The 26,234-nt window shown below is 50.2% G+C and overlaps 9 protein-coding genes across 9 annotated transcripts; 3 read left to right on the top strand and 6 right to left on the bottom strand.

Annotated features, from left to right (window-relative positions):
• Positions 1 to 1,097: 1,097 nt before the first annotated feature.
• On the bottom strand, positions 1,098 to 5,221 carry sskB (uncharacterized protein; the record flags this gene model as incomplete). Its single annotated transcript, XM_056909901.1, has 2 exons — positions 1,098 to 3,384; positions 3,453 to 5,221. The coding sequence occupies 2 exons, from the start codon at positions 5,219 to 5,221 to the stop codon at positions 1,098 to 1,100; spliced, it is 4,056 nt and encodes a 1,351-aa protein (XP_056765605.1).
• Positions 5,222 to 6,619: 1,398 nt separating this feature from the next.
• N7458_006518 (uncharacterized protein) lies at positions 6,620 to 7,165 on the bottom strand (the record flags this gene model as incomplete). The annotated part of the gene is made up of 1 exon (XM_056909900.1): positions 6,620 to 7,165. The coding sequence occupies one exon, from the start codon at positions 7,163 to 7,165 to the stop codon at positions 6,620 to 6,622; it is 546 nt and encodes a 181-aa protein (XP_056765604.1).
• A 148-nt stretch (positions 7,166 to 7,313) lies between these two features.
• N7458_006517 (uncharacterized protein) lies at positions 7,314 to 7,595 on the bottom strand (the record flags this gene model as incomplete). Its single annotated transcript, XM_056909899.1, has 1 exon — positions 7,314 to 7,595. The coding sequence occupies one exon, from the start codon at positions 7,593 to 7,595 to the stop codon at positions 7,314 to 7,316; it is 282 nt and encodes a 93-aa protein (XP_056765603.1).
• Positions 7,596 to 11,570: 3,975 nt separating this feature from the next.
• N7458_006516 (ammonium permease MEP2) lies at positions 11,571 to 13,290 on the top strand (the record flags this gene model as incomplete). Its single annotated transcript, XM_056909898.1, has 6 exons — positions 11,571 to 11,657; positions 11,721 to 11,785; positions 11,841 to 12,095; positions 12,156 to 12,830; positions 12,886 to 13,117; positions 13,180 to 13,290. The coding sequence occupies 6 exons, from the start codon at positions 11,571 to 11,573 to the stop codon at positions 13,288 to 13,290; spliced, it is 1,425 nt and encodes a 474-aa protein (XP_056765602.1).
• Positions 13,291 to 13,816: 526 nt separating this feature from the next.
• N7458_006515 (U2 snRNP complex subunit CUS2) lies at positions 13,817 to 15,416 on the top strand (the record flags this gene model as incomplete). The annotated part of the gene is made up of 6 exons (XM_056909897.1): positions 13,817 to 13,987; positions 14,115 to 14,228; positions 14,293 to 14,696; positions 14,757 to 14,865; positions 14,930 to 15,085; positions 15,225 to 15,416. The coding sequence occupies 6 exons, from the start codon at positions 13,817 to 13,819 to the stop codon at positions 15,414 to 15,416; spliced, it is 1,146 nt and encodes a 381-aa protein (XP_056765601.1).
• A 426-nt stretch (positions 15,417 to 15,842) lies between these two features.
• Positions 15,843 to 17,832, top strand: N7458_006514 (tubulin beta chain). Its single transcript, XM_056909896.1, has 8 exons — positions 15,843 to 15,905; positions 16,016 to 16,039; positions 16,121 to 16,146; positions 16,250 to 16,291; positions 16,361 to 16,415; positions 16,486 to 16,941; positions 17,014 to 17,708; positions 17,773 to 17,832. The coding sequence occupies exons 1-8, from the start codon at positions 15,894 to 15,896 to the stop codon at positions 17,807 to 17,809; spliced, it is 1,347 nt and encodes a 448-aa protein (XP_056765600.1). The 5' UTR covers positions 15,843 to 15,893; the 3' UTR covers positions 17,810 to 17,832.
• A 386-nt stretch (positions 17,833 to 18,218) lies between these two features.
• N7458_006513 (uncharacterized protein) lies at positions 18,219 to 19,654 on the bottom strand (the record flags this gene model as incomplete). The annotated part of the gene is made up of 3 exons (XM_056909895.1): positions 18,219 to 18,618; positions 18,678 to 19,264; positions 19,355 to 19,654. The coding sequence occupies 3 exons, from the start codon at positions 19,652 to 19,654 to the stop codon at positions 18,219 to 18,221; spliced, it is 1,287 nt and encodes a 428-aa protein (XP_056765599.1).
• A 711-nt stretch (positions 19,655 to 20,365) lies between these two features.
• N7458_006512 (purine-cytosine permease family protein) lies at positions 20,366 to 22,123 on the bottom strand (the record flags this gene model as incomplete). The annotated part of the gene is made up of 4 exons (XM_056909894.1): positions 20,366 to 20,500; positions 20,566 to 21,328; positions 21,392 to 21,615; positions 21,704 to 22,123. The coding sequence occupies 4 exons, from the start codon at positions 22,121 to 22,123 to the stop codon at positions 20,366 to 20,368; spliced, it is 1,542 nt and encodes a 513-aa protein (XP_056765598.1).
• Positions 22,124 to 24,142: 2,019 nt separating this feature from the next.
• Positions 24,143 to 25,611, bottom strand: N7458_006511 (uncharacterized protein; the record flags this gene model as incomplete). Its single annotated transcript, XM_056909893.1, has 2 exons — positions 24,143 to 25,348; positions 25,426 to 25,611. The coding sequence occupies 2 exons, from the start codon at positions 25,609 to 25,611 to the stop codon at positions 24,143 to 24,145; spliced, it is 1,392 nt and encodes a 463-aa protein (XP_056765597.1).
• Positions 25,612 to 26,234: the final 623 nt, after the last annotated feature.

Below are 26,234 nucleotides of genomic sequence, written 5' to 3'. Positions count from 1 at the left end.
CTTCCATCACTCACATCCTACTCTCCACAAAGCTTGGCCTTGGTCCTCCCTCTCCGCAGATTGATTGTACGCCAAGCTTTTACCCTATCCTCACTTCTGCAATGTCTCTTTACTCGACCTCTCCTCCGATTTCTCTATTTGTTGGACTACCGTGATCTCACGGCATTGTTGAACATCATACTCTCCACACATATACCCCCCACATTGGTCAACTCCTGGCGCCAACTCTTGTCAAACTGTATCTCATGCCTCACGAACCCGCGATCTCGGAAATGGCGTTTTTTTTTCTATCTTGTGTTTTCATGGGGCGAGATGGGTCCTTTTCTTTGTTCCGACTCTTTTTTACCTTACGACATTTCCTATTAACCTCATCTGCCACCTACATCTATTCCTTGTCTGTTGTTTTGTGAGATGTCTTCAATCACCAGGCTAGTCCAGGCCTTGCAGCCTGCTTGAGAAAATCAATGCGCAGGCTTTTCTGGACTCTTCAAGTGCTTCATCTGATCTCGTAAACATATATTTGGGTAAGGTTGTCAAGTATAGACCTATGTCCACAAGTCCACCTGTCTCCATAGGTTCCCCAAAGGATGCCAGATTGTGATTGCTATTACGAACTGAGATCACTTAAGAGGAAACCGGATGCTTCGACAATTACTCAACAATATTTATGCAGTCAAGTCGAACGCTAAGATCAAAACCGGGAGAATCGTTTTCGTACACACAGAAAATCATACACAATCAACGAGCACATAGACCCAGCGCCAAACAGAAATCTGAACCTCAAGATAACCAGAAAAACTCAGCTTCAGCTTCCTCCCATATGCGAGGAATGAGGAGGAAATGTAGTAACCGCAAAATTGGAACGCAAAGCAGATGATCATAACAAACAAAGAATTGGCACAGGAGGGGGTATCACATGCGATGCCGTTTGAGGATGGAGAAGATTCAAAATCGAGATCGAGCGAGCGTATGGTGAAATAGAAGATTGCAAGATTTCCATCAAATATTGGAGCCAATACCGTGAAAGGTTGGTAAATGGCGAAGTGCCACAAGTAGAAGGCAGAAAAGAAATATGAAGAGGTTTGGAGGCAAGAAAATCACGCGTAGGTCGAGCTCTGACGACTAATCGAGCTTGAACTGCTGTAGCTGCCGTTTTCGCTGCTTGGGGTTGGAGGCTCGATGACCACTTGCTGACGAATTGAAACGATCCATTCATGCTGGAGTAGTTCGGCGGCAGTAGGTCGTCGGAGAGGGTCGCATTCGAAGCAGCGGCGCACAAAGTCAATTCCCGTGTCGCTGAGTTGATCTTGGGTTGGCAGAGCTGGCTGGTTACCCTGAGCGATGTTGTACATGATCGCCCATTCGTTGTCAAGGGCAGACCAGGGGCGACGACCGGTCGCCATTTCCAGGACTACACATCCCAATGACCAGATATCAACGGCACCTTGTCGGTTGACCAGGTCGGAAGAGTCGCCGCGAATGACTTCTGGAGACATGTACATCGGGGTACCTGTGGTGGTATTCTGGTTCTTGCCCCGCTGGTTGGCTATCTGGGCATCCTTTCCGAGCATGCCGCCGTTCGGTCCGTCCATTGGGGCTATTGTACGACCTGAACGGGCGATGATCTTCGCGGCACCGAAATCAACGTACTTGATGATTCCGTTGTGGTCAAGCAGGATATTCTCGGGCTTGATATCGCGGTGCACGATACCCGCTTGGTGAAGATAGGCCAAACCCTCGAGAAGTTGAAGTGCGTAGACCATGATGACCGTTTCATCTTCGATGCGGCCGTGCTCCAACAGGCTAGCAAGTGAGCCGCCTGAGCAGTACTCCATGAAAATGTAAACCTTATCGCGATGCACCTCAATACCGTGGTAGGACACGATGTTGGGATGATCCAACACTTCCAGAACGCCCATTTCATCGCGAATTTGTTGCGCGATTTTAGGAATGAGCTGTGGATCCTGCAGACGAATTTCCTTGACGGCCATCAGGTAATTGCTGTCCAGGTTGATAGCCACGTAGACAGAGCCGAAGGTGCCTCCACCAATAAATTGGCCCTGCTGCCAACGCAAGCTGACATTCGTAGCCGATGATGAGAGTACCGTCAGAGAGCGGTCCGCCTCGTTGGATCCCTCGAGAACTCTGCCGAGCGCTTGACGTTTCGCGTCTTCCTCCACTCTGCGGTCTTCGATCTCCACCAAGCGAGCGAGCCATTGTTCCCGAATCAGCTTTGACGCTTCCTCATCGCCGAGTATGCGACCAGCGCCGACCTTGCGGTAGCCGGCACGCTCCTCCATACGTTGTTTTTCAGCCTGAGCAGCAAGAGAGGAGCGGGCGCCCATAATGTCAAAGTGAGAGATCAGCAAGGACATGCAGCCCGCAACCTTCAGCCGCAGACGGCTGAACTCCTCCTCGTCCATGGACAGCAAATGTCGGCTAGACGTGATGGCCATCGCGAATTCTAGCGCCGCCACTGCCCATTTGAAAGTCTTGCGGTCCGCAGCATCACAGTCATCACAAATAAAGGAGACCCAGTCGAGAGACAACTCCACTAGACGGGCGCTGTTCATGGCGCGTCGGTTGGCGTCGACATAGTTAGATGAACGCTTACCAAATTCAGTTGCGAACGCATAGCAAGCCTGAATCAAGTCGTTGTTCTCCCATGTCTTCTCCCGGAGTTGATTCCTGATCACAGCCACGCTATCCATAATAGCCATGGACAGTTTGAAAGAAATTTTCTTGATCTTGTTCAACTCCACGTTGACACGGCCCAAATTGGCGCGCTGTCCGATCGCCATATCGAGCTGAATGCCCGTAAGTTGAGCCAACTCCATCCTGGCATTTTGCAGACGCTCCTGCATGCCCTCGACGACAAGACGCAGCTTTCCAAGACGCACGTCGGTCGGTTGCTCCAGGAAGTTAACCTTCATCTCCTTGCCAGCCCATGCCAGGGGCTTCTCAGGGCGAATGACCAAGACATACGGAATATGTGGCCCGTCCTTCGCGGACTCATCTTCACGGAAAGAGGTAGCAAGAATGGCTTGGATATCGGCAGGTCGATTCCACAACGAATGGTGTGCAATCAAATACACACCCTTCTGACCAACTGAAGTGGGCGATGTGACAAGGAAATGATCGGAGATCAGCAGCGCCTCGAAGAATTCATACGCGATATCGGTCGTCAGGTTGTATTCGGTGGCATTTTCAAAAAGCTGACAGAGGAACTTCGAGAATCGGTACAGCTTGCGCTGGCGAATACGCGTGGAATCGAGGATACTTTTGTAGCGCTTGTCCATATCCGCGACGCTCTCATTAGGTCTTGGTACAAGCTCGCGCTCGAAATGAATCATAAGTCGTTGAAGTGACTTGGCAGTCAAAGCACTGTGAAGGAAGAAGATCAAACCGTCAGTTTCCGATAGACCCAGTAAGCACCGGGCTGATGAACATACCTAAACTGTTCAGCCACCTCGATATCGCCGTTCTCAATTTGCCGGCCAATGACATAGGAAAACTCCCACTCTTGTTCGAGGATTTCAGCTTCCTTGAATGTATTCTTGTTGGCGTTCAATTTCCAGTTTAGGATCCGGAAATAGTACTTCATCGCATCCAAGACCACAGAATCGAAGTTCTCGTCAACGCAGGGCGGCAGGTCCCAGCCAGGCTCCGGTCTTGAGATTTCAAGATAACGTTGCTTGATCTGCGTTGCTACCCTCATCAAGATCTGGAACTGCGAAATCATCTGATCCACCAAGATGGGAGATTGCTGGGCGGGATCCTTCATGTTCTTAGCGTAGGACAATCGAACGCGAATGATCTCTTGAATCAACCGGGACGGGAAGTTGATCAAAGTCAAAAGCTCTTCAATATATGGCGGCAAGTGTCGGGCAGCAAAGGCCTCGGAGTTCTCGATCAGCGTACCCTTTGCTTTCTGAATGACTCTACCCAGTCCATTCAGCATGCTGTGGTCGCCTTGAAGCGTTTTCAGACCATCCTCTTTCATGATGCGATCCAAAAAGGATGAATCCTCAGATAGTTCGCTGTTTTCATGTTTTTGCCTGGGCTGGCTGAAATCCAAAGCATCGTTACCCACCCAGCTTTGCAAGACCGCCAGCTCAGTGTTAATGAGAGCCGTGATGTTATGCCAGGAAAAAATGGCGGAGCGGCTAGAATAGAACTCTTCAGAGGCAGTACGAGGGTTTGCGGCTTCCATTTCCTTGGAGGTAGAATAGAGAACCTCGCATTTCTCGACCTTTGCCACCACATCCTCCACTTGTTGTCTAGGTGGCTTACCAATTTCAGTCTCACCCTTGATCTGGAAGTTGATGATCTCCTCGATCAAAGGGCCAAGCTGTGCCCGAGAATCTTCAATGAGCTTCCGTTGCAGGGCGAGGCTTCGTCCACAAGTTCTCGCTCGCACACCCATCCACAGCGCATGACCCAGAGCAGCTGATCGCTTGGATTCCGTTGAGTCGATCAAACGTTGTTTTTCTTGCCTAACGACATCTCCCTTCAAGACGGATGTCAACATTGAATGCCACTCTAGGCGTTCCTGATTCTTCGGATTCTTCAACTCTTCTATCGTCGGCATATTGTCATCGGGGAGAAACAATTGGGTATCAGGGTCGTAAGAGTCGTCATCAAAGGGCACCTCCGACGAGGGGGAGGGATCCTCGAGATCTGCATCTGCCACCATCATATTGGCGGATTGCGTGTCGTCGAAATGGTTGTACCAGGCCTGCGGATTGGCCCGAATGCGCTGGACATAAGCCTTTTCCTGGGCGCGATACTGCGCGTTTGGATCGCGTCGAGTGCCCCTTTTCGTGGAGGACGAGCGTTGCCGGTCACTCTGAAGGCTGATATACTGCGGTGGACGGCGCTGGGGAGCGTACGTATTGGAGGGGGTTCTCGCGGGGGCCGATGGGCGTTGAAGGCGCAGATCAGTAGCCATGGCATGAGGGTCAGCTTTGTCGAGGACCGCAGAGGCTCCAACACTAGCTCCTCGTGGCCGTGCAGTTGGAGTGCTGGACCATGAGGAACTAAGGCTCGAAGGGTGGGACGGAGGGGAGGAGGTGATGGTCGTGGCCGGAGTCTGGACCTGAGCACCATCGATGAAGGGCTCACCGAAGGATGAGTTGCCCCGCAGAGGGTATTGCGGAGGGAAGTCATCCGACGACCCCGAGCCGTCCGAGTCCTGGCTGACGATGTCAGGATGCTCCATGGTGGACCGTGTGATGCAAGAAAGCTCTGGCGATGGGAGGACTGAGCATCAGCGAACGATAGGAACGATAGGAATGATAGGGGCCTTGTGGCGGTGCGCGGGTGGCGGGGGACCCAATGGCAGGCCGCTTCGCCCAAGGGGATCCTGGTTTTCGCCTTGACCGCCTTGGCCATTCAGCTTGCAATGACCCCGATCGACTGCTTGTGCTACTCCATTGAGTTGGCCCATGAGTAACGTCCACGTACGTGGCAGTAAGTCTGTGTCTGATTTGATATTAAATAACATCCTTGTGCCCTGTTCCTTGGTCAGCTTCCCAGATCAAGGATTTAGTTGAATATGAAACATGTCTTTGTGAGATAAAGTGCTTGACAAACCGGCAGAGTAAACCCGAGAGCCCTGGGTCAGACGCAGAATTGGGCCTTGTAGTTCTCCAAAAGAAAAAAGAAACGGAAGAAGAAGAAGTTGGGTCTCTCTAAGATCCTGCTTAGTCGTCCGATGACATATTGCTTTCATAGAAATAGAAGGAATGAATATTTTCTACGATGCACTCCCTTGGCCTACAAAGGACTATATAGCCCGGCAATAATGAGGAAGCGAGAAGAAAAACGATGTACAAAAAGATTGATAACTTTCATCATATGTTGCATTTTCCATGAATTTACTCCTGAATGCATGCTGTGCCAATGGAGAGTGTATATATACCGGACAATGACCAACAACTCTTGGCGTTCTCATTTGGTTCTTGTGCTCACTCTCTCGCCGCTGTTGCTCATTGAGTACTGCTTGACATTAAATGGATCATGCTTTTTGGTTATGGAATCTTCTGGTGGTCTGTGAGAGGGTTACACAATTCATGTTGTTGTATTATACAAAAGATGACATAGGCAAGATGTTGCACGGACTCAGTAGTGGTGGACAAAAGCTGGATGTCCTAACATAAACCCTGAAAAGTAGTGTAGCATTGGAGAAAGCCCTGGGGTGGAAGTCCAAGAACTCCATCCTTATTGTAAGAGAATTATGGGATCATGAAGAATGTCATGGCTTATGGAAACATCACCATTCAGACATGGGATGCGACGCACATCAAGGAATTTTTTAGCCACTGATGCAGTTTCTTTGATTAAAAAGGGCATGACAGAAGGCCCTTTTTGGGAACATGTTTTAGGAAGTGATCAACCCAAAAAATGATGAACTTGAAAAATCTGTGTCTAGCTATACATACCTATGCCCTAGGAGAAGTTGACTATGGTCAGATTAATGAAGTAGTAACTAGGTCTCCGTGGATATAGGGCTCGTATAGAATTCCGGTTGAGTATAGACTGAATTGTGTGGACTTAAAATCGCCAATTATAGTAAGAACTTGGATATAAGGAAACCACGGACGGCCAGCTCTACCACTCACGCCGGATGAAAATCAACATCAAGAGAGATAACAACATGATTTGGGGTTTTGATTTTCTTCAGCATGACTGTTTTCTGCTCAAGCCACTGGAGCAGGTTCTTTCCAATGGAAGCGATTGTCCCTCCAAGATTTGGAGCATTTCCTTCAACGATAGCAACAGTCACACCTTCTATCCTCAAGCCGAGGGGGCCCATCAAAGCCGCAACGAGCCATTTCCACCATTCCACATCGGTGCTGGTGTATTTCTCCTCCCTGGTCTGTTTCGAGATTATATTCTCAGTGGTTTTATCAAAGGTGAATTGTTGCCAACTGCGGTGCCATGCTTTAACCTGCTCACCGAGACCGATCTTGACATCAGCGTGAGTTTCGATGTACAGGCACAGCGCCTGCTCTTTAGTGTCAATGGCGTAGTTTGTTGCACTTATCCACGGATTATTGTCTTTCTGCAGAGGAATACTGCCGGTGTTGACGACCTCATAGATTAAATCAGTCTCGGACAATTTGCGAGGTGCTAATTGTTGTGGCAAGCTGTCCGGGTTCATCGACCGAGGTTGAGCCAGCCCCGAAATCACAGCCGGGCATGACATAGTACCGAAGAAAGAGCTCGTTTGGCATGATAACAGCAAAATTTTGATCAGGGGCAAGTAACGGGACATTAAAGTAGATATTGCCCGGGCTCTGCGATACGGTCTACATCAGAACAAGCGGGTTGCTTTTGGAAGGTGTGTCTTTGTTCTGGACGAACGAGAAGTCGGCGACGCATGGAATTAAAGCTTGATATTCAGTGGCCTCGGTGTTGGAGAGTATGTACGTTGCCACCTGGCATTCATAGCCATTCTTGATATGATCTTTTATAATCTGACGGAAGACTTGTACGCGAGGTGCCAAAATTCCGGATTCTAAATCGTTTGTTTTGAGATCAACGATGGCCTCGTCGCTTTCAAAGTCGATAACGAGATTGTAAATTGTCATCTGGGCATTTAGGCTGTATCTTATCATGCTCTTTGATTTGCATCAACAGTGTCGTCACAACCAGGACCGTCCCAGCACTTAGGTTGGCCGGAATCTTGCCCAAGATCGGACCAAATAAGTAATATGACCTGAGGCGGGCAGCACAGCATCAATCTGGCGTCCAGAACCATCTTTGACATGCAGACTTGGCGGCCCCAATGTAACATCAAGATCAGCGCCAACAAACTGGCCAAGGAAATTCATTCCCATCTATCTCAAAACGTGAACCGGAGATAGCTTGGCAAGTTGTGCATTTAGTGCACCTTGTGTGACGACCGCAACGAGATCTCATCCATTGCTGGTCACAACGTTTTGCGACCTTTTCGTTGGAATATGCGAAGTTGACAACGACAGATTGGTGTTAAATTTCAGATCTGTAGTACAATGCAGAAAGTGGTGTTTCCAACTGGGTAACCACTTGACAGAATGGCCTGGACATACGTACATATAGATAGTTTAGAAGTGCCGCAATGGACTCTTTGCCGGCGGTTATCCATGGATGATGGAACTATTACGTCGACTTGATGTTGAGTAACATTGATGCGATCCGTGGATAGAAAGAGACGATTAAATTGGCGAGTGGCTTCGTTAGTCATGATAGGTATCTGGTTAAAGCTCGCGTCTGAATGGCTGTACGAAGTAAAGGGGAAATATCTCTATCATCTCGGCCAGCCACATGAGAATTAGGAAGATAGGGTAGAAATAGCTTCTAAATGATGGAGACATTCCTTCGATAGCCAACTTCAGTTTCACAGAGCATTGGACTTGCTAATTCAGCGTTAGTCAATACTTACGGGGATTGGTGAAAGGCCTAAAGCTGCTTAAATCGGATCTTTGGATTTGAAAAAACTTCCGAAAAGCCCCGAGTGTCATGAGCCAGAACTATCCGAAGTAACCTTTGTATAGTCTTTGTACCATGCTTACAAATGTACCGTAGTAAAGCCAATAGAGAGAGATATTCCATGCCGTCAAGTGTGGACATTATACGTCTGGATGTAAGGGGCTGCGAGGAAGCGTATTGATCCTTCGTAGTCACTACTCACTACTTCAGCCACTGCCCAGACCAAAGTCGGACTGATTTCTTTCAGTGATATGAAATGCTGATTGTATTGGCATAGTCTCCTTGACTCACTCTTGACTTGTTGGCACTGACTTCCTGTCAGATACGGCTCGACCAGCATTCTGTTGTGTATCAACACAGTATCCTTCCAGGGGTCGCATGACAGCGTATCCAATCAAGATACTTTGAACCTTGGCTGATAGCTTTTACTCAGTACATGCATGCATTATCATCTTCTATGTGTAACTTTTAGCCTTTCCACAATATTGGGACCACTCCTTCCCGCTATTGCGGGTGTTCCTGCAGGAATGCCAGCCGCAGCCCCAGATGTGCCGTGATCAGCGAACTACTGGGGTCAGCTAGGAAGGATCGATTGAGCATCAAGAACAATGTTTAGTAGAGATTGGCATGGTCTGTGCTAGGGTGCGATGGATCATGGAGCAAAGCCCTCCATCTCCACCTTGTTGCTGTCTACAGTAGATCGGTTGAGCATGAACACTCCTCTATGCACGTCGATCAGTGGGCCCTGATCGAAACTGATATCATGCTGAAGGTTGGATAGTGCATGTAGAGACTCATCTGATCCTGCAGTCATAAAGGAACAAGTAACTTCAAAGGTCCTTGCCCAGAAAAGTTCTTAATACGACGAGTATGGCATGCGCTGGTGGACGAGACAGGCCCCGTGGCGACATCGGCCAGTCTACGCCTCATAGAAGGAAAGAATCGACTGTAGACAAGAAAGTTACCAATTGAGAGGCGAGGAGAAGTCAATAGCGGCACAATAGATCCTGCATCTCGACGTCAGTCGAACGAACTCTCTGGGGAGTGACGAGTCGAAGCCCTGTACGGAGTAGAAGCGATGCCAAGAAGTAAGTCGGGATGCCGGCTTCCAGCCCTCCAGTGCCTCCGTCAACTTGCAGTAACTCCACAACCAATGAGGACTGTAAGGCTTATCATGGCTTGGCAGTCCGAGGACCGCGTGGCTGAGACAACTTCGTCGCAGTGCGCTCCATGCGTTCTCGGAGGGGGAGGCATGTCCCTGTCGGGTGGAGTAGGGGTCTCCATACAATCCCGGAGAGTTGGGAGGGACTAGTCCGTATTTAGGAATACTCTAGACTCGCGTTTAGTGCATTATTAAACGCGAGGGGGCGAGGCCAATCATTGAACGGCTGAAGGTTTCAAAGACTGATCTTCAACGTGAATAGATGTAGATTTGCTCTGGTGGAAATCTCATTGTTCCTGGATTTCTTGGGGGGAGGGGGCGCTATTGTCGGCGGCGGCGGAGAATGGCCGAGTGTAAGACTCTGTTGTGGTAGGTAGGAACGAAGAAAAATCCAAAAGGTCTGCTGATGTGAGCAGGGTAAGATGATGATGATGATGCTGAGGCGTGAGATAGGGGAAGGCGTGAGGGTTTGGACTTTGGATGAAGTAACGATAAGCAGCCCAGAGAGTGGGGATGGACCGGGCGCTGATTGGTCCATCATAACGTGTCTGATAAGCGCAGCTTTGGTCGATGTACGGAGTACCTTTCAACCATTCCGGATTACACTTTGGACCGTGACACGCTGGGTTGGAAAAGTTCAGTTTCCATGATTCTCATAGATTTAGCAAATTGATTTACTATCTTCATCGCTGGAAATCAATATCACAGGAACCTCCGCGGTAGGCGACGCTGGCGGCGTGTTTCTACCTTTTGGCGGACCCGATCAGGATCTGTACTTTTAAAGATGAGGGTTGAAGATAAGCACGGCCGCCGCTGATTGGCCCACAGGGAACTTTCATATCTACAGCCAGTCGTAGACGTCCACTGCGGGTATCCCCATGTCTCCCTTTGGCCATTGTTCTTCATTTTTTTTTATCTTTTAATTTTTTTCTAGTTATTTTCCCTGATATCTTCGAGAAGGCTGGGCTGATTGCTGGCGATTACAGTGGTCTCCCTGTCAATTCCCATTATTCGCCTCCATCTGTCACTCAATTCACCCAATCATGCTATCACCCTGACGTTTCCGATCCCTGCTTATCGCTCTTCTGTAAGCTGACCAGCCCAATCCGGCCTCTATGGTTCAGTTCCCCTGGCATTGCATACAGAAAAATACTGACTGTACTTGGCTATGACCGGAGAATTTCTGTAAACAATAGCAGCACAGCATCCTGTGATGCATTATTAAGATCTCATAATTGTCTGCGTCAACAAGCAAAAATAATGGTTTCTTCTTTTGCTTGGTAGCTAATATCTTGACGATCCTGCAGCAACTCTATACCCCGTAATTATACTCTCTACCCCATCCCGTAATCCCCCGTCTGGTTCCATACAACCATGCCCACAGTCCTCCTCTATCCTGGACATGGCTGATATGGGGGCGGGCTTGGCCCTGGCTATCAGTTCAAACCGATGAATCATACCAGTAATCATCATGACCACAAGCGGGTGCCCACTATCGGAGCGCCCCAAGATCGAACATAATGCTCCTTCTTCTACCGGTAGCGTGGCTGATGGTGGAGCCCTGCGTGTCTGGCTTAGACATACCCAATATTGCCTGTTGCTATTTAATTATCAGACCCAGTCCCTGCAGGTCCTGGATAGATCAGCTTTTCCTTTTTCCCAATCCATCGTCCCCTTTCCAACTCCGTAGGCCGGTTGGTTTAAGAATTGATCTATCCTCTGATCTATCCTTCCCTCGACTTTCGCGCTCCTTGTCCTCCCTTCCTCTGCCGTCGTATCATCTCGGTAGACTTTCGGGATCGCTGAGCCTATCAGTTGCCTGCCCGGTCCTCGAGTGACCTGTCTGGCTGTGCTGGTCGAGTCTTGCTGCTGGGACCACTGTCTTTTACTACTGTGTCACCCTTGAGCACATTTAGGCATATCTGGTTTCACCATGTCTGCTTACCCGGTGGCCTACAACGGCTCCGCCACGGGCAACGGTGGTGACTCGTTGACGGAGGACCTGAACATCTATTACAATGTATGAATTGATGACACAGAGTGTGTTCCCTCTAGGTGGATGGTGGCTGACACGGATATCTAGGCTGGTGATATTGCTTGGGTAGTAACTTCATCCGCCCTCGTCTTGCTGATGATTCCCGGTGTTGGGTAAGTTGCAGTTGAACATCAGCCATCGAAGCCTCACTAACACGTCGTCTCCTAGTTTCTTCTACTCCGGTCTCGCTCGCCGCAAGTCTGCCCTCTCGTTGATATGGCTGTCCATCATGTCGGTCGGTGTGGTCTCGTTCCAATGGTTCTTCTGGGGTTACTCTTTGGCTTTCTCCCACACGGGTGGAAAGTTCATCGGTGATCTGTCGAACTTTGGTTTCAAGGATGTCCTGGCCGCGCCCTCAGTCGGCAGCTCCAAGGTCCCGGATCTTCTCTTCGCCATCTTCCAGGGCATGTTCGCTTCTATTACGTGAGTACACAATTAATTGGAACGAGTTATTGCTAGGAATGGGCCATTGACTTGATATAGTGTTGCTCTCGCCGTTGGTGCCGTTGCTGAGCGTGGCCGCATGCTGCCTTGCATCATCTTCATGTTCATCTGGACCACCGTTATCTACGACCCCATTGCTTGCTGGACCTGGAATGCGTCCGGTTGGGTCTTCAAGCTGGGTGGTCTCGACTTTGCTGGTGGTACTCCCGTGCATATTGCTTCCGGTTCTGCTGCACTGGCTTACTCCCTGATGCTGGGCAAGCGTCGTGGGCACGGCACTCACGAGCTCAACTACCGTCCCCACAACGTCACTCATGTCGTTATTGGAACCGTCTTCCTCTGGGTTGGATGGTTCGGCTTCAACGCTGGCTCTGCGCTTTCTGCTAACCTGCGTGCTGTCATGGCTGCCGTTGTAACCAACCTTGCTGCCTCGGTCGGTGGTGTTACCTGGTGTTTGCTCGACTACCGTCTGGAGCGCAAGTGGTCCACTGTCGGTTTCTGCTCTGGTGTTATTGCCGGTCTGGTGGCTATTACCCCCGGCTCTGGCTTTGTTACTCCTTGGGCTGCCTTCGTCTTTGGTGTGGTCGGTGCCATTGCCTGCAACTATGCCACCAAGCTGAAGTTCCTGCTCCGCATTGACGATGCTCTGGATATCTTTGCTGTCCACACTGTTGGCGGTCTGGTTGGCAACCTCCTTACTGGTCTCTTTGCTGCGTAAGTTATGACAGTCCACAAATTGTTCTCAAAGATTAGAACTAATTGTTTTTAGTGACTACATCGCGCACCTCGATGGCGTCACCGAGATCCCCGGTGGCTGGATCAACCACAACTACATCCAGCTCGGCTACCAGCTTGCTGACTCCGTCTCTGGATTTGCTTACTCCTTTGTCGGTACCTGCATTATCCTGTTTATCATGAACCTCATCCCCGGCCTGAGCCTGCGTGCTCCCGAGGAGGATGAAATCCTCGGTATTGATGATGCCGAGATTGGCGAGTTTGCCGTAAGTTATGCCTCAAACCTTCTGCATTTAATCGGCTCGTTACTAACTTTTTCTCTCTCTAGTACGACTATGTCGAGGTTACTCGCGATATCGTCAACGGCGTTGAGAGCGACGACAGCTCCAAGCGCACTATGACTCCCGAACATGGTGCGTCCATTGACACGAAGGCTTGATTGATCTCGCCTAGTCAGTCAATTTTTCTCTAATACTTGCTTTTTTACCCTTCGCACTCTCGGTGTGGTTCTCAATTTCTCAATTCTCTATGTCCATCAAGCAAAACGGCTTTGGATACTTTTTATTGCTTTCCTTCTCTTGGCTGTTATCTATTTTATATAAATATTTTCCCTAGCATGTTCCAGATACCCTCTCAATACAATAATTAAAAAAATCAACACATTTCTTTCTAGGTTGTAATTACGGTGTAGCTGTATATAGTTGAAATAAATGTAGAGCGATTAATTAGGAAAGTGAACCACGGGTAAGGCTGCTTCAGTCGCTGGGGAGAGAGTTCTTTCCAAAAGCTTCCCTTCCCGCCTTGCGCGACCCTCGCGACCTGCGACCCGCGCGCCCCCGCGACCTCTTGTTCTGTTTCCCACTCGCACTCCCACACCCCCGCGATCCGCTGACAAAGCGCATACCATTCCTACCATTTTCATTCTACATTGTTACATTGCTTAACTGCCATTCTAACGTCTCGAGATGGCCTCGCTTGAGGGCTCTGCGGACGCACCTGCGTTCCCGCAGGACCCGGCGGAGTTTGATAGCGACCCACGCATCTCGTGGTCCAAGCTAGATGAAAAGTTCATCCTGGAAACAGAGGATGGACAGGAGTTTGAATATGATACCGGCATCAAGCGCTGGGTTCAGAAGGTATGTTCTGTATAATCTCGGGCTTCGTGCATTCCTCGCATCTGCGAGCCTGGCTGTTCCGCCGCGACTGCGCAGTCGGAATTGCTTTCTTTGTACATTCACGTGCTAACATACTACAACACTTTAGGTTGATGAGGAGCTCCTTAAGCAACAACAAGAGGCCTACAAAGTTGCAGGCGTGGATGAAAATGAGATGGTCAACCCCCGTGACATGAAGAAGCGGAAGTTGCCAGCTGGCGATGTAAGTGCCATGATACTGCAGACTGACTAAATGTGTGTTCAACTTATTCACGATCTTCTCTTAGGAAAAGGGAAACAAAGCCAAGAAGCCACGTGTAAATCATGCGGTTTGGATCACTGGCCTCCCTCTGGACGCCGAAAAGGAAGAAATTGAACAAAACTTCGCTCGCTGGGGTGTGATCGCGAGAGAAATTGATAGCGGCGCTCCACGCATCAAGATGTACTACGATGATAGTGGCAATTTCAAGGGCGAAGCCCTGGTGGTCTATTTCCGACCCGAATCGGTCTCCCTAGCCATTCAGATGGTTGATGAGACTGATTTTCGCGAGGGCAATATTCAATTGGCAGGAAAGGCACCGATGAGAGTACAGGCAGCGGAATTGTCCTTCAAAACCCAAACGGAGGCTCCAGCTAAGTCTGCGCCTCGTGACAGACGGAAGATCATGGAGCGTACTGAGGAGTTAAACCGGTTTGTCTGGCCCTTAATCATGTGCTCTTGGTTTAACGCTAACATTTACTGTGTACACAGTTTGTTGACTGATTGGGATGATGATGACCCGCTTGCTCGCAATAATATTCCCGTCCGCCAGGACCGGACTGTGGTCTTGAAAGGCTTGTTCACGTTGGAGGAGCTCCAGGTAAGCCTGCTGCTATGGCCCTTGGAGAGGTGCAAATCTAGTGAGACTGACCATTGTGACAAAGACCGATGTCGAGGCAATCCTGGATATCAAAGATGATGTCCGAACCGAATGCTCTAAAATCGGAGAGGTCACTAACGTAGTGCTTTATGATTTGGAGCCAGCTGGAGTGGTGACTGTTCGATTTGCCCAGCCCGAGGATGCACAAACATGTGTTGAAGTATGTTCCCTCTGCCCTTTCCTTGACATCTCTTCCAATCGTCTATTTGACGAAGTCATCTGTGCTTCTCTCAGATTTCTGTTCAGTCTGATAGGGTTGACACCCGTTTAATGTTTACTGATGCTAATACTATCTCCAGCGGATGGATGGTCGATTCTTTGGCGGCACCCAGATTAAGGCCTACGTTCAGGTTGGACGTGAGAAGTTTAAAAAGACCAATGAGCGACGGGCAGCTCTGGAGGACATGGCGGAGCGGGGCCTTGATGCCGAGAACGAAGACGAGAACCAGCGCCTGCAGGGTTTCGGAGACTGGTTGGAGAGCGAGAAATAAGAGTGCCCGGGAGAACCTGCTCATCAAAAGAGCCACCATGATGGAGATAGATGGATAGGATGGACCATGTATCCAGCAAATGTAATCATAGTGTTGTCTACTCCATAGCCCAGAGCTCATCGCTAATATTCAAGACAGTGCATGTGCCCGCTCAGAGAGCTGTGGTTTGGCCGAACGATACCCAAGGATACCCAACGAGCAAACGGAACAAACATCCAAACTGTGGTTCGCGCAGTTCCCGCCCAGTGAGATCACCTGATCCCCACCTGACTGGCCCAATGGCGCTAACCCCAATTGGGACATCCCCTCCCCCCCTGAACGTTCCTTTTTGGCCTGGTTTGTTGTTGATCCCCACGCCCACACACCGACCTTTTCCTCCTCTCCTTCTCTCCATCTCCTGGACTTCTGGTCATCAACCCTCCTGGTCCTCCTTTCAAACCCCTTTCTCCCACTACATATCGCCAATTTCCATCCACAATGCGTGAGATTGTACGTCCACCCCCGATTCGACGCGTCCTGTGTTTTCCCTTTACCCCTGAAGCCAACAAACCCCACCTGTTCAGCCTGTGCTAACCTCCTCTTTCTCGACGATGATATAGGTCCACCTCCAGACCGGCCAGTGTGTAAGTGATGTCCAGAAACACGTGGAAGATGTGTTAGGTGAAGAATGATGGTTTGACTAAATTGAATTTGGGGCTTTGTAGGGTAACCAAATCGGTGCCGCTTTCTGGTACGTGCCACGCCCGCCCAAAAAACCCCCCAGCACAACAAAACAACCCCCCCCCCCCAATTGTGTGTCACAATGGGCAAGAACATACTGACTCGAACTACAGGCAGACCATTGCTGGTGAGCACGGCCTTGACGGCGATGGCCAGTAAGTTTCTTCGATACCCCTCAACAAATACCTCTGGACGCGGAATGGCGGTCTGATATTTTTGGCTAGGTACAATGGTTCCTCCGACCTCCAGCTGGAGCGCTTGAACGTCTACTTCACCCACGTAAGTTGCCTGTCCATACAACAGTGAGATATCAAAGTCGACTCTAATCAATGGACCTTTTATTTTCCAGGCCAGCGGTGACAAGTACGTTCCCCGTGCCGTCCTGGTCGATCTGGAGCCCGGTACCATGGACGCTGTCCGTGCCGGTCCCTTTGGCAAGCTCTTCCGTCCCGACAACTTCGTCTTCGGTCAGTCCGGTGCCGGTAACAACTGGGCCAAGGGTCACTACACCGAGGGTGCCGAGCTCGTCGACCAGGTCATCGATGTTGTCCGCCGTGAGGCCGAGGCTTGCGACTGCCTCCAGGGTTTCCAGATCACCCACTCCCTGGGTGGTGGTACCGGTGCCGGTATGGGTACACTCCTGATCTCCAAGATCCGTGAGGAGTTCCCCGACCGTATGATGGCTACCTTCTCCGTCGTCCCCTCCCCCAAGGTCTCCGACACCGTTGTTGAGCCTTACAACGCCACTCTGTCCATCCACCAGCTCGTTGAGCACTCCGACGAGACCTTCTGTATTGACAACGAGGTATGGACCCCCGTGTTGCCGACTATTTGCTCCCCTGAAGATGAAAGTAACTCACTCAATTCTTTTGTCTAGGCTCTGTACGACATCTGCATGCGCACCCTCAAGCTCAACTCCCCCTCCTACGGTGACCTGAACCACCTGGTCTCTGCCGTCATGTCCGGTGTTACCACCTCCCTCCGTTTCCCCGGCCAGCTCAACTCCGACCTCCGCAAGCTAGCCGTCAACATGGTTCCCTTCCCTCGTCTGCACTTCTTCATGGTCGGCTTCGCTCCCCTGACCAGCCGCGGTGCCCACCAGTACCGCCAGGTCAGCGTTCCCGAGCTGACCCAGCAGATGTTCGACCCCAAGAACATGATGGCTGCCTCTGACTTCCGCAACGGCCGCTACCTGACCTGCTCTGCTCTGTTCCGCGGTAAGGTCTCCATGAAGGAGGTTGAGGACCAGATGCGCAACATCCAGAACAAGAACTCCAGCTACTTCGTTGAGTGGATTCCCAACAACGTCCAGACCGCTCTGTGCTCTGTTCCTCCCCGTGGTCTCCGCATGTCCTCCACCTTCGTTGGTAACTCGACCTCCATCCAGGAGCTGTTCAAGCGTATTGGCGACCAGTTCACTGCCATGTTCCGTCGCAAGGCTTTCTTGCATTGGTACACTGGTGAGGGTATGGACGAGATGGAGTTCACTGAGGCTGAGAGCAACATGAACGATCTTGTCTCCGAGTACCAGCAGTACCAGGAGGCCTCCGTCTCCGAGGGCGAGGAGGAGTAGTAAGCGCCCCATCCATTTTTATTCTATGAATATGTTTTATACTAACCACACTTATTCTTACAGCCTCGCTGAGGAGGGCGGTCTCGAGGAGGAGGTCTAAATGTGCTGATTGCCCGGCATTTTCAGACTTGCTCGCAGTAATACCCTTCGATAAGCCTACATTCTCTTATGTGTACGGGGCTAGGCTCCACACGGGTCTGGCTCCGACCCCAAGTATCTTGTTTGAGCGCCTAATGTACCCCTTTTTATTCTGTCTCTATTTTTTCCTGTCGGTTCACGGTGGTTGCCCCGACCGCTGGGCCAGAATACATACTGGAAAAGCAATTGACGAAATGACTTGATTTGTCATAGTGAAGATGCCCACCCAGCGTATCTTGTTCTCTGTTTACTGTAGATCTTAGAAAAAGCTCCGCTAAATGGACTTCCAACGACCAACATGAAGACCCATCTATGTCACCCAGCATGGCCAATCTACCCAAGGATCTCCTTTCTTTCTTCTCTAGTTACCTTTAGTGGAATGGGCACTTCCCAGTTCGATACCCCTTATACTCCTCCATCGCTTCATCAATTGCTTTCCGTCCCTTACCCTCGAAATACTTCGGCCCAACGTCTTGAATAGCGTACCCATGGGGATGATACTTGTCACCCGCGTCACCAGGTACCGGCCGTCCGAGAATCCGGGTAAGCCATGCGATGGGACCCCAGCGATTCCAGAATGTCGGCTTGACATAGTACGGCGCGGCCTCCCACTGGGTGAGGAAGAATCGGTTGTTCTCATCCGGTTTATCGGTCAAAGAAGAGGAGCGCATGAAATATGGCCGAGGCAGAGATAGATACCGCAGGAATAGCTTGCGGATGGTGAGCAGAGTTGAAAAGACGACGACCGCGATAGAAGAAGGTGGGTCGTAGCTAGAAAGAAGACTCATTAGTGACAAAGATCAAAAGTGAAGAAGTGCTGTCCAACATACATCATCGCCTTGCGCAACCGCGGCTGCATCATAAACGAAACAAACTGCAATCCAACGGGATGTAACGCCTTCGGCAACATGTACAGCAAAATAGCCGTAGTCTGATCAGCCGTCTCCCGATTCTTCACATCGGCCACCATACACTTCCCCTCATACATCTCACTCCAGGCCTCGATCTCCTCCAACCACTGAATGCCATCTTTAAACCCGTTCTGTCCAGACGGCAACTTCTCATAAGTAATATCCAACGCATCGCCCGCACTCTTCCAGAAGGTGCCGATCGCACAGCGCTCCAGCTCACTGAGCTGGCGCCACTCGTAGCGGTTGATGAAGCGGATAGGTTCGAGGGCGAACAGGGCGAGTGTGTAGAGCATGTCGTCGTCGAGGATTTTACCAGAGGCTCTGTAGCCGGAGTGCAGGAAGCGGGTGCGGGCAAAGGACTCGTAGGATCGTTGGGAGGTTGGGCTGTTAGCGACCATTTCTTGGACGAGGGCGCTTGTGTCGGTGTAGCGCTTGAGAGAGGTTTCCGGGTTGGAGAATTGGCTGGTCTTTGTGAGGACATGGGAGATTGATGGGATGCCGTAGGTCTGGGGGATGTTAGAAACACGCATAGAAATGATTTATATAGCTGGGATATCGTGGTGCTATGAATGGATATGGCTCAAGATTATACATACCCTGAACAAGGCAAATTGTAGTGCCTTGACAAACATAAACGGGAACTCGAGCTGTGCTGTGGCTTTCTGGATCTCGAATGCATGGTCGTCGGTCATATTGGCCATGTCTTCTCGAGTAGCATACGGGTACTTTTTGTGCATATTTCGTAGTCGCTGGTATCGCAGGCTACTCGCGAGAAGAGGATAGCCTACTAGTATGCCTAGGGCGTAGGGAAGCCATTGCCGCGGGGCAGCATCAAGGATAGCTCTCGTCGCGTCGGAAAGTGACTGCGAGGCCAGGAAAGAGGTCACGTTGTCCATAATGTTGGGAGTATACGGAAAGCACAGGATACCCAGGAGCACTGCACCGGGAGGAACAAGCCTTTTTCTAAGAAATTTGGCCAGCACGAGGGCGACCAGGGCTGCTTGTCAGCACTTCTGCTTATGCGGTGTGGTGGAAATCGGCGACTTGGAAATCGGCGACTTGTGATTTGGCTCACGCCTTGCGGGGATCCTCCACAAGGGCTTTCTATTGGTTGAAGCTCTCTAAAGATGGCGTCGAGAGGTTTCCAGTTTCTTAGCTACGGATGGAACTAACAGGCTCATTGAGTAAGTCTTAGTTACTGGAAATGGCATTTGCAGGCCTCGCTTGTTGAGGGGAGTGCGAAGAACTCGGCATAGGATTACGATGTCTATGATCTGGTCCTGTATTCATCTTTGTTTGTAATTCACAATTAATACGTCGACATTCAACCTTAAATCACAAGTGGCTCCATCGGAACAAAACAGTACCAAATATCCTCTTTACAGACTTATGCAACAGCATAACTGGTAAAAGCATGCTATGTACTCATTTATCGGCACAGACCGAGGGAGTGGGGGGGTCGGGGGGTCTACATCTTCGTAGGCCGCGGACCGGGGTTGTCGGTATCATATGCAATAATAATGCGCTCTAACAACGATCACTCATTGGCCTTGATCGCGTTCCCCTCCTGTTCAAAGTTTAAATTTTCTTAATCCTGCTGGGCTTGCTTAGCGCCTGAAATACCAAAGCTCCATTGCTCTGAGTGGTGGGAAGACCACGGCGGTAAAGGCAGCACCCGTCCACAGGCCCAAGTCTGCGCCAGAGGCAATCTGGGTAAGAAGACCATGATAATAGACTTGGTTCTAGAGACATAAGTTTAGTGAATCAGCCACTACTCTCAAGGAAAGACAGAATGTGTGTAACTGACCATTCCAATAATCGCCCCCGCCCACCCAACTAGAAACGACACGCCCGCCGCAATCCCCACGGGCAGTCGCTGCGGCGAATTCCACGCCGACCAGTCATACCCCTTCAACCGACGGAAGAACACATCCTCCTCAATGACAACAACCAACCAAATCATCACCCAATACCCAATAAGCGGCAGGAACCCCTTGAACACCTCGTACAAGGAATTGCGGCCTCCCATCGCACACGCAGTATAAATGACAGTCGCCAGAGTAGTAAAGATAGACCGGGGAACACGCCAGAAGAACCCACCCAACATCTGGAAATTCATCCCCATCGAATATGCCCCGGGCGTGTTATTAGTGACCAGCGCCAGGACGTTGATCACCGCGCAGAATTTGCCGAACCCTCCGAGTGCATCATACGCTGCCATCAGCAGACCACCCGGGGTGGAGCCGTACTTGGTGAGTAAGGTTGGCGAGCTGGCCATCATTGTGCCTAGTCCAATGCCGAGGAGTAAAGTGATTATCATAGCTTGGGCGCTGCCTAGTACGGTCACGGCGAAGGTGCGCCAGCGCTTGACGTGCGGAGGGTAGTAGACGTAGTAGTCTGCGGCGAGGGGAGCCCAGGCGAGGGCAATGGATAGAGCGAGGGAGAAGAAGGTGACTCGTTTGGCATTGAGTCGGCCTCGTGAGACGGGCGTGTGGACTGTGAAGTCGAACTGAGGGCCTGCGGAGCCAAGCATCACGCAGAGAACCATCAATTGGGGTAGCCATGCAAATCTAGATCACTAGTTAGCACCCGTTGTACCGACCGATTGATGGAGGGAAAGAATAGCAGTATACCGTTCGTAGATCTGGAAGATGCGCATTCCAAACATGGCCATTACCCAGCTCGAGAGGGCAACCACGACAATACCCACCAACACGGAAATGTGCCCGCCAGAAATTCTCGAGAGAATCTGACCTCCGGTCACGGAGTTGACCATGCTATATCCAAGATTGGTGAGGATATTCAGAGCGATGCAGACTTTGCTGGGGTAGTACCCCATGAAGTAGCGCGCAACAATCTATCATCGTCCCCATCGACACCATTAGCAAACATCCAAATGACTGGTAAACAGACATTTGTTTTCTGTCTCTTGGATCGAAAATTACCAAAGTGCGATTCCCACTCCGTGGTCCCCATGTACTCATATACCCAATCGTCGTAGTCCCGACCAGATTCCCCAGTACCGCGCAAATAGCTGCATCCTTGAAACTCAGCCCTAACACCAGCGTTCCCATCGATCCAACGACGATGTTGTTTGTCGCCAAGCTCATGCTAAACCAGAGGAGCATCATGTGCAATGATGTAGATGAATTCAATGGTTCTCTTTCTTCCAATGGCACAGGCTCGATGCCTCTGGCTTCCACACCTTTGAAGCTGGCGAGCCATCGTCGGAATTTCGTTTGTGGTTTGGGTTCGAGGATGGGGTCCTTGATGGGGTCGTTTGAGGAGCTGTTGGTGAGCTCATGTTGGCTCATGCTGTGAAGGGAGGGTGATCCATGGATTTTTTCAATATCGTCGGGCCTCATTCTTGTTCGTGATTTTTCAATCGTAACTCGTTGGAACTGTAGAGTGACCCAGGTGGCCTTCTCCTAGGATCCGGTCCGGCTTGTCGATGTCTGTGCAGTTTAGGTCGACAGAGTATTGACGAGATCAAATCTCGCATATACTTTGATGGTTACCCTCCAACACAATCCGGCACCACTGTAAACAAGAAGCGGAAAATTGGGGGTTAGTCGATTCTCAAGATACCAGGCAAAGAGGTGATAGATATAAGAAGAAAAGAAAATCAAAAATAGAATAATCAGATTCAGGAAAAGAAGAATGGTCCTCTGCGTACTTCCATTTACTCCGTTCACCGTGGAACCACTCCTGACATCACCCTGTCTTAGAGGGAGGCTACATACACTACTGGTGTAACACCCGCACCACTATGATACAGGCATTCCTCAGCAATCAAGGACGCAGGCCAGCTGGTCCGGGCACCGAACCAATGACCTCGTCAGAAGGGATGAGCATCAAGAGAAAGAAACAAGAGAATCAATCGCGCACAGGATCATAAATGATGCTGGGATGTGGAGAAACAACCCGTCATCAAGCGTGATGCATGTGGGGAAACAATAAGACGCAAGACTCGCAAGACTAATGCATTTTTCCATGAGTCTACGCCCTATCTGTTCGATAATGCCATCGAGCGAGAGATGATAGACTTGCTTTTTGCGACCCATTACCGCGCGAGTGAGGAACACGCTGCGCGACGAGCGCTTTTAGGATCGCCAATGTATTTCCCAATTAGGAAAGTCAGCATACCCTAAAGCTCCGCGAATACTTTTATTGGAATGCTAGACCTGCAAGGAGATGGGGATCTCCTCCTCTATTCCTATACGGCCATCATATTGAAGGAGCTTTTCGGCGAGTCGGAAGTCCTTCGCTTGAAGGTATTTTTTCTTTCTTATGCACAGTCAATACGGTCCCGATAGAATGTTCAGCCCTGCTATGGATCCGAGTACAGTTTCTAGGTCGATGATTGGCTATGATGGAGGGCTCCAACAAAGATACCAATGTAGGGAGGGACTTTGAGGCGGCTCTTCTGTCTATTAATGCCCATTGCTGTTCATAGCTTGGCTTTTGTGAGGGAGAAGGTTTTAGCAAGTCGGTTCCCCTCGCCGTCGGAGACTCGGAAGTTTGTTCGGAAACTAAAGATCCCGATCATACTTTCTCTGCAGAGGTCATGCACGATCGATTTGAAAGCTTAAGCTACTTGTCTCTGGAATTTCGGTTCTCAGTGGCTTATACCAGCTGTAGGTGTATCGTGTATCAGTGCCAGCTTCTTCGCTTGTGGTATCTGGTCAGTTGACCAGCAGAGTCAACCAAGCCATACCTGTAGCTAATAATCCCGAACTATGTCAAATTACTACAAAGCAGCTCACTCTGATAACATGTTGACGGTCGTTAGAAGAAGTCAAGCTCCTTTCTGCCCCCACAAGTTGATCTGTTATGCGCATAACCTGCGCGAACGCCCTTTTCCTGCATGCTCGACGACTCATATATCCCTCGAGGCCCCACCAACATCTATCTTTTTCAGACTGTAGAACTACATACAGTACAGGTGGTACTGCTATGTTTAATCAGCTATGTGTTACTTGGCTCTACTCACATTGTGATTACTACCGGGGTTTGACCTTGGGTCCTTCCATTAGCATATCTTTAATGCTTGGTACCTAAGTTTCAGATGAAGAGGTCCTTGACTGACCCCATGTAAAGAGAATCCCGAAGCCAATCCCAGTTAAATACTGCCAGGTAATGATGCTAACTGTGCAAGGGGAGCTCTGCTTGAGGTATGCATCATAATACCGTGCTGAACTAGGTCAAGTCGGCGATAGTAGTTGTCGGCATATCTTCACCCATCAGCAGCGCTCTCAAATCCCAGTTATGTACGTACATGATACCTATACGTAGAAGCTACCTCTTATGCGTGTGAACCATTGCACCCGAGCCCTCAAATGTTCCCAAAAACCGAGCATAAAACTGTCCATCTATACGGCTCCCTACTGAAACCTCGTCATCAAAAACGGATCAGAAACATCCGACCCTCGCCCTCGAACCCAAACATCAACAATCTGCGACCCATCCCGATCTCTCTCCGAATCCACAACAAAATACCACCCATAAAACGCAGCCGCCACACAAGCATGATTGGGAAACACCCTCACCACCTGTCCCACGTTTAGCGGAATCCCCCTCTGCGTCCCAGCCTCCCACCCCACAATCCCATGTTCCTGGCTAATCCGGTCAACAATCAACCGCGGCGCACCAGGATCTTCCTTCCGTCTCCATGATGAAAGAACACCCCAACCGGGGTAATTCGCGCAGGGTTCGCGGGCCAAAGCGAGTGTTCCCGCTGCAATGAGGGCTTCGGGTTTCTCGCGCTCGCCGTCGTTGTAGACGCTGCACACCTCTGCGACGACGGACATGGCGATTTCTTCTTCGAATTTGCCCGCGCCATCGCGGGCGTTGGTGGATATCTGTTGCATATCCAGGATGGGATAGTTGCCAGCGTGCAGCTCGATTTTGACCTTGACGTCTGCGGTTTCCGAGCAGGGATTACGGAGGAGGGCCTTTAGTTCTTCGGCCTCGGGTGAAGTGTTATCTTCCCGGACAAGGTTATGCGAGGATGAGACTTGTGGTGTCGCACCGACGCTGATGATGAGTTCCCTATCCTTGGGGAGAAGAGGGAGCCATCGGTTCAGCGCGACTTTGCAGCCCTGGATCTCGCCGATGAGATGGGTCATGGCTTCTGCTGCTGTCTTTGCGTTGTAGCTTAGACTGCTGTGTGAGTAGAGACCCAGTAGACGCACCCATCCCTCGGCCTCGGCGTCAGCGAGTTTCTCCAGTAACCCGTTCTTGTTCAGTGAGACGGGTGGTAGGCCTGCACGGTGGTAACCGGTGTCCACCTTGACGAAGACGCAGGCTGGGAAGTTGGTTACTTCGAAGAATTGTCGTAGATAGGGGATTTGGTCTGGATGGTCGATCATCACTGAGATACTGTCTTCCCCGATGTCCGCGGCTAGTTCTGCGAGGCGTGGGACGTGCGAGGGCACGAGGGGGATGCCGTAGAGGACGTTGGCGGGACGTTTCAGGGCTTTGACGCCTTTTAGTAGTCGATGTAGCATTTCGATTTCAAGGAGTGTAGAGGCGATGAATTTGGTCTCTGGATCGCCGTTGTCCATTTGCATTCTGGCGATTTCGAATGTCTACCGATGATGTCAGTTATTGCCGAACTCATCGTTGATCACATATAACGATATGAAAGTGTAACATATCAACTGACCTTGTGCGTTTTAACATGCGCCCTGAATCCAACACCCAGAGCTTGCACGGTCTTCTTCATCCGCTTGCAATGCCGGCGGATGATGGCCCTGTCCAGCACGGCGGCCGGTTTGGGGACGTCCGCGATATCCTTTCCGATCCAACGCTGGAACAATTGTCCCTGTGAGGGGAGCTCGAGGGATTCCATGGTGATTGCAGAAATTTAGAATCTAGTTGACCAGGCGTGTGGGAGAGTATGTTAGATGTTGGATTAAGATAGTTATTCAGAAGACCATGAGTGGCAGTGTGAATGGCGGGGAGTGGGAAGGTGGGGCTCAGGCAGCGAGTTGAGGCTGAACCTTCTCCCAGTCTTCACCACGTACCTAATCAAGGAGAGAGATTTGATCATTATGAGTCTGATTATGTAGAAACATAGCCTTGAACAAGAACGGAAAGATTATAATGACATTAAGGAAGCCCGCTATTCAGCGATGAGTTTATTTCCTCGAGGCGAGCCAAACCCAAGACAAAAGGCAATCGACTACGCCCAGCCCCAGAAAACGCCCTCAATCCAAAAAGAAAACAAAAAGGCCACAACCACCCCCATCCCAAAAATGCAAATGAGGAACTCATGCAACAAGGAGGGGGTGCAAGTCTATGAAGGAGGATTCTATAATCCCCAACAACGGTGCAGTACGCCGGTTTCGATTCCACCAAATAAACCAGAAACACGACAGCAGGGACGGGAGTACACAAGGTAGAGGAGAGCACAAAAGGAATTAAAATCAAGGAATACCCGAGATGGACATAGGGCAATGGTAATCAATAATA

This window comes from Penicillium daleae, assembly GCF_028827525.1.
Source record: "Penicillium daleae strain IBT 16125 chromosome Unknown utg000006l_segment0_segment0, whole genome shotgun sequence".
In the NCBI taxonomy this organism is placed as follows: Eukaryota; Fungi; Ascomycota; class Eurotiomycetes; order Eurotiales; family Aspergillaceae; genus Penicillium; species Penicillium daleae.
The sequence above is the reverse complement of the archived record's forward strand: the minus strand, read 5'-3'. Positions and strand labels throughout refer to the sequence as shown.

What these genes read in the sequence shown, in the direction of transcription:
- N7458_006514 (XM_056909896.1), top strand. An exon ending in ACCTCCAGACCGGCCAGTGT is followed by an intron (nt 16,040 to 16,120) that starts GTAAGTGATGTC and finishes GGGGCTTTGTAG; the next exon opens with GGTAACCAAATCGGTGCCGC. An exon ending in TCCGAGGGCGAGGAGGAGTA is followed by an intron (nt 17,709 to 17,772) that starts GTAAGCGCCCCA and finishes TTATTCTTACAG; the next exon opens with CCTCGCTGAGGAGGGCGGTC.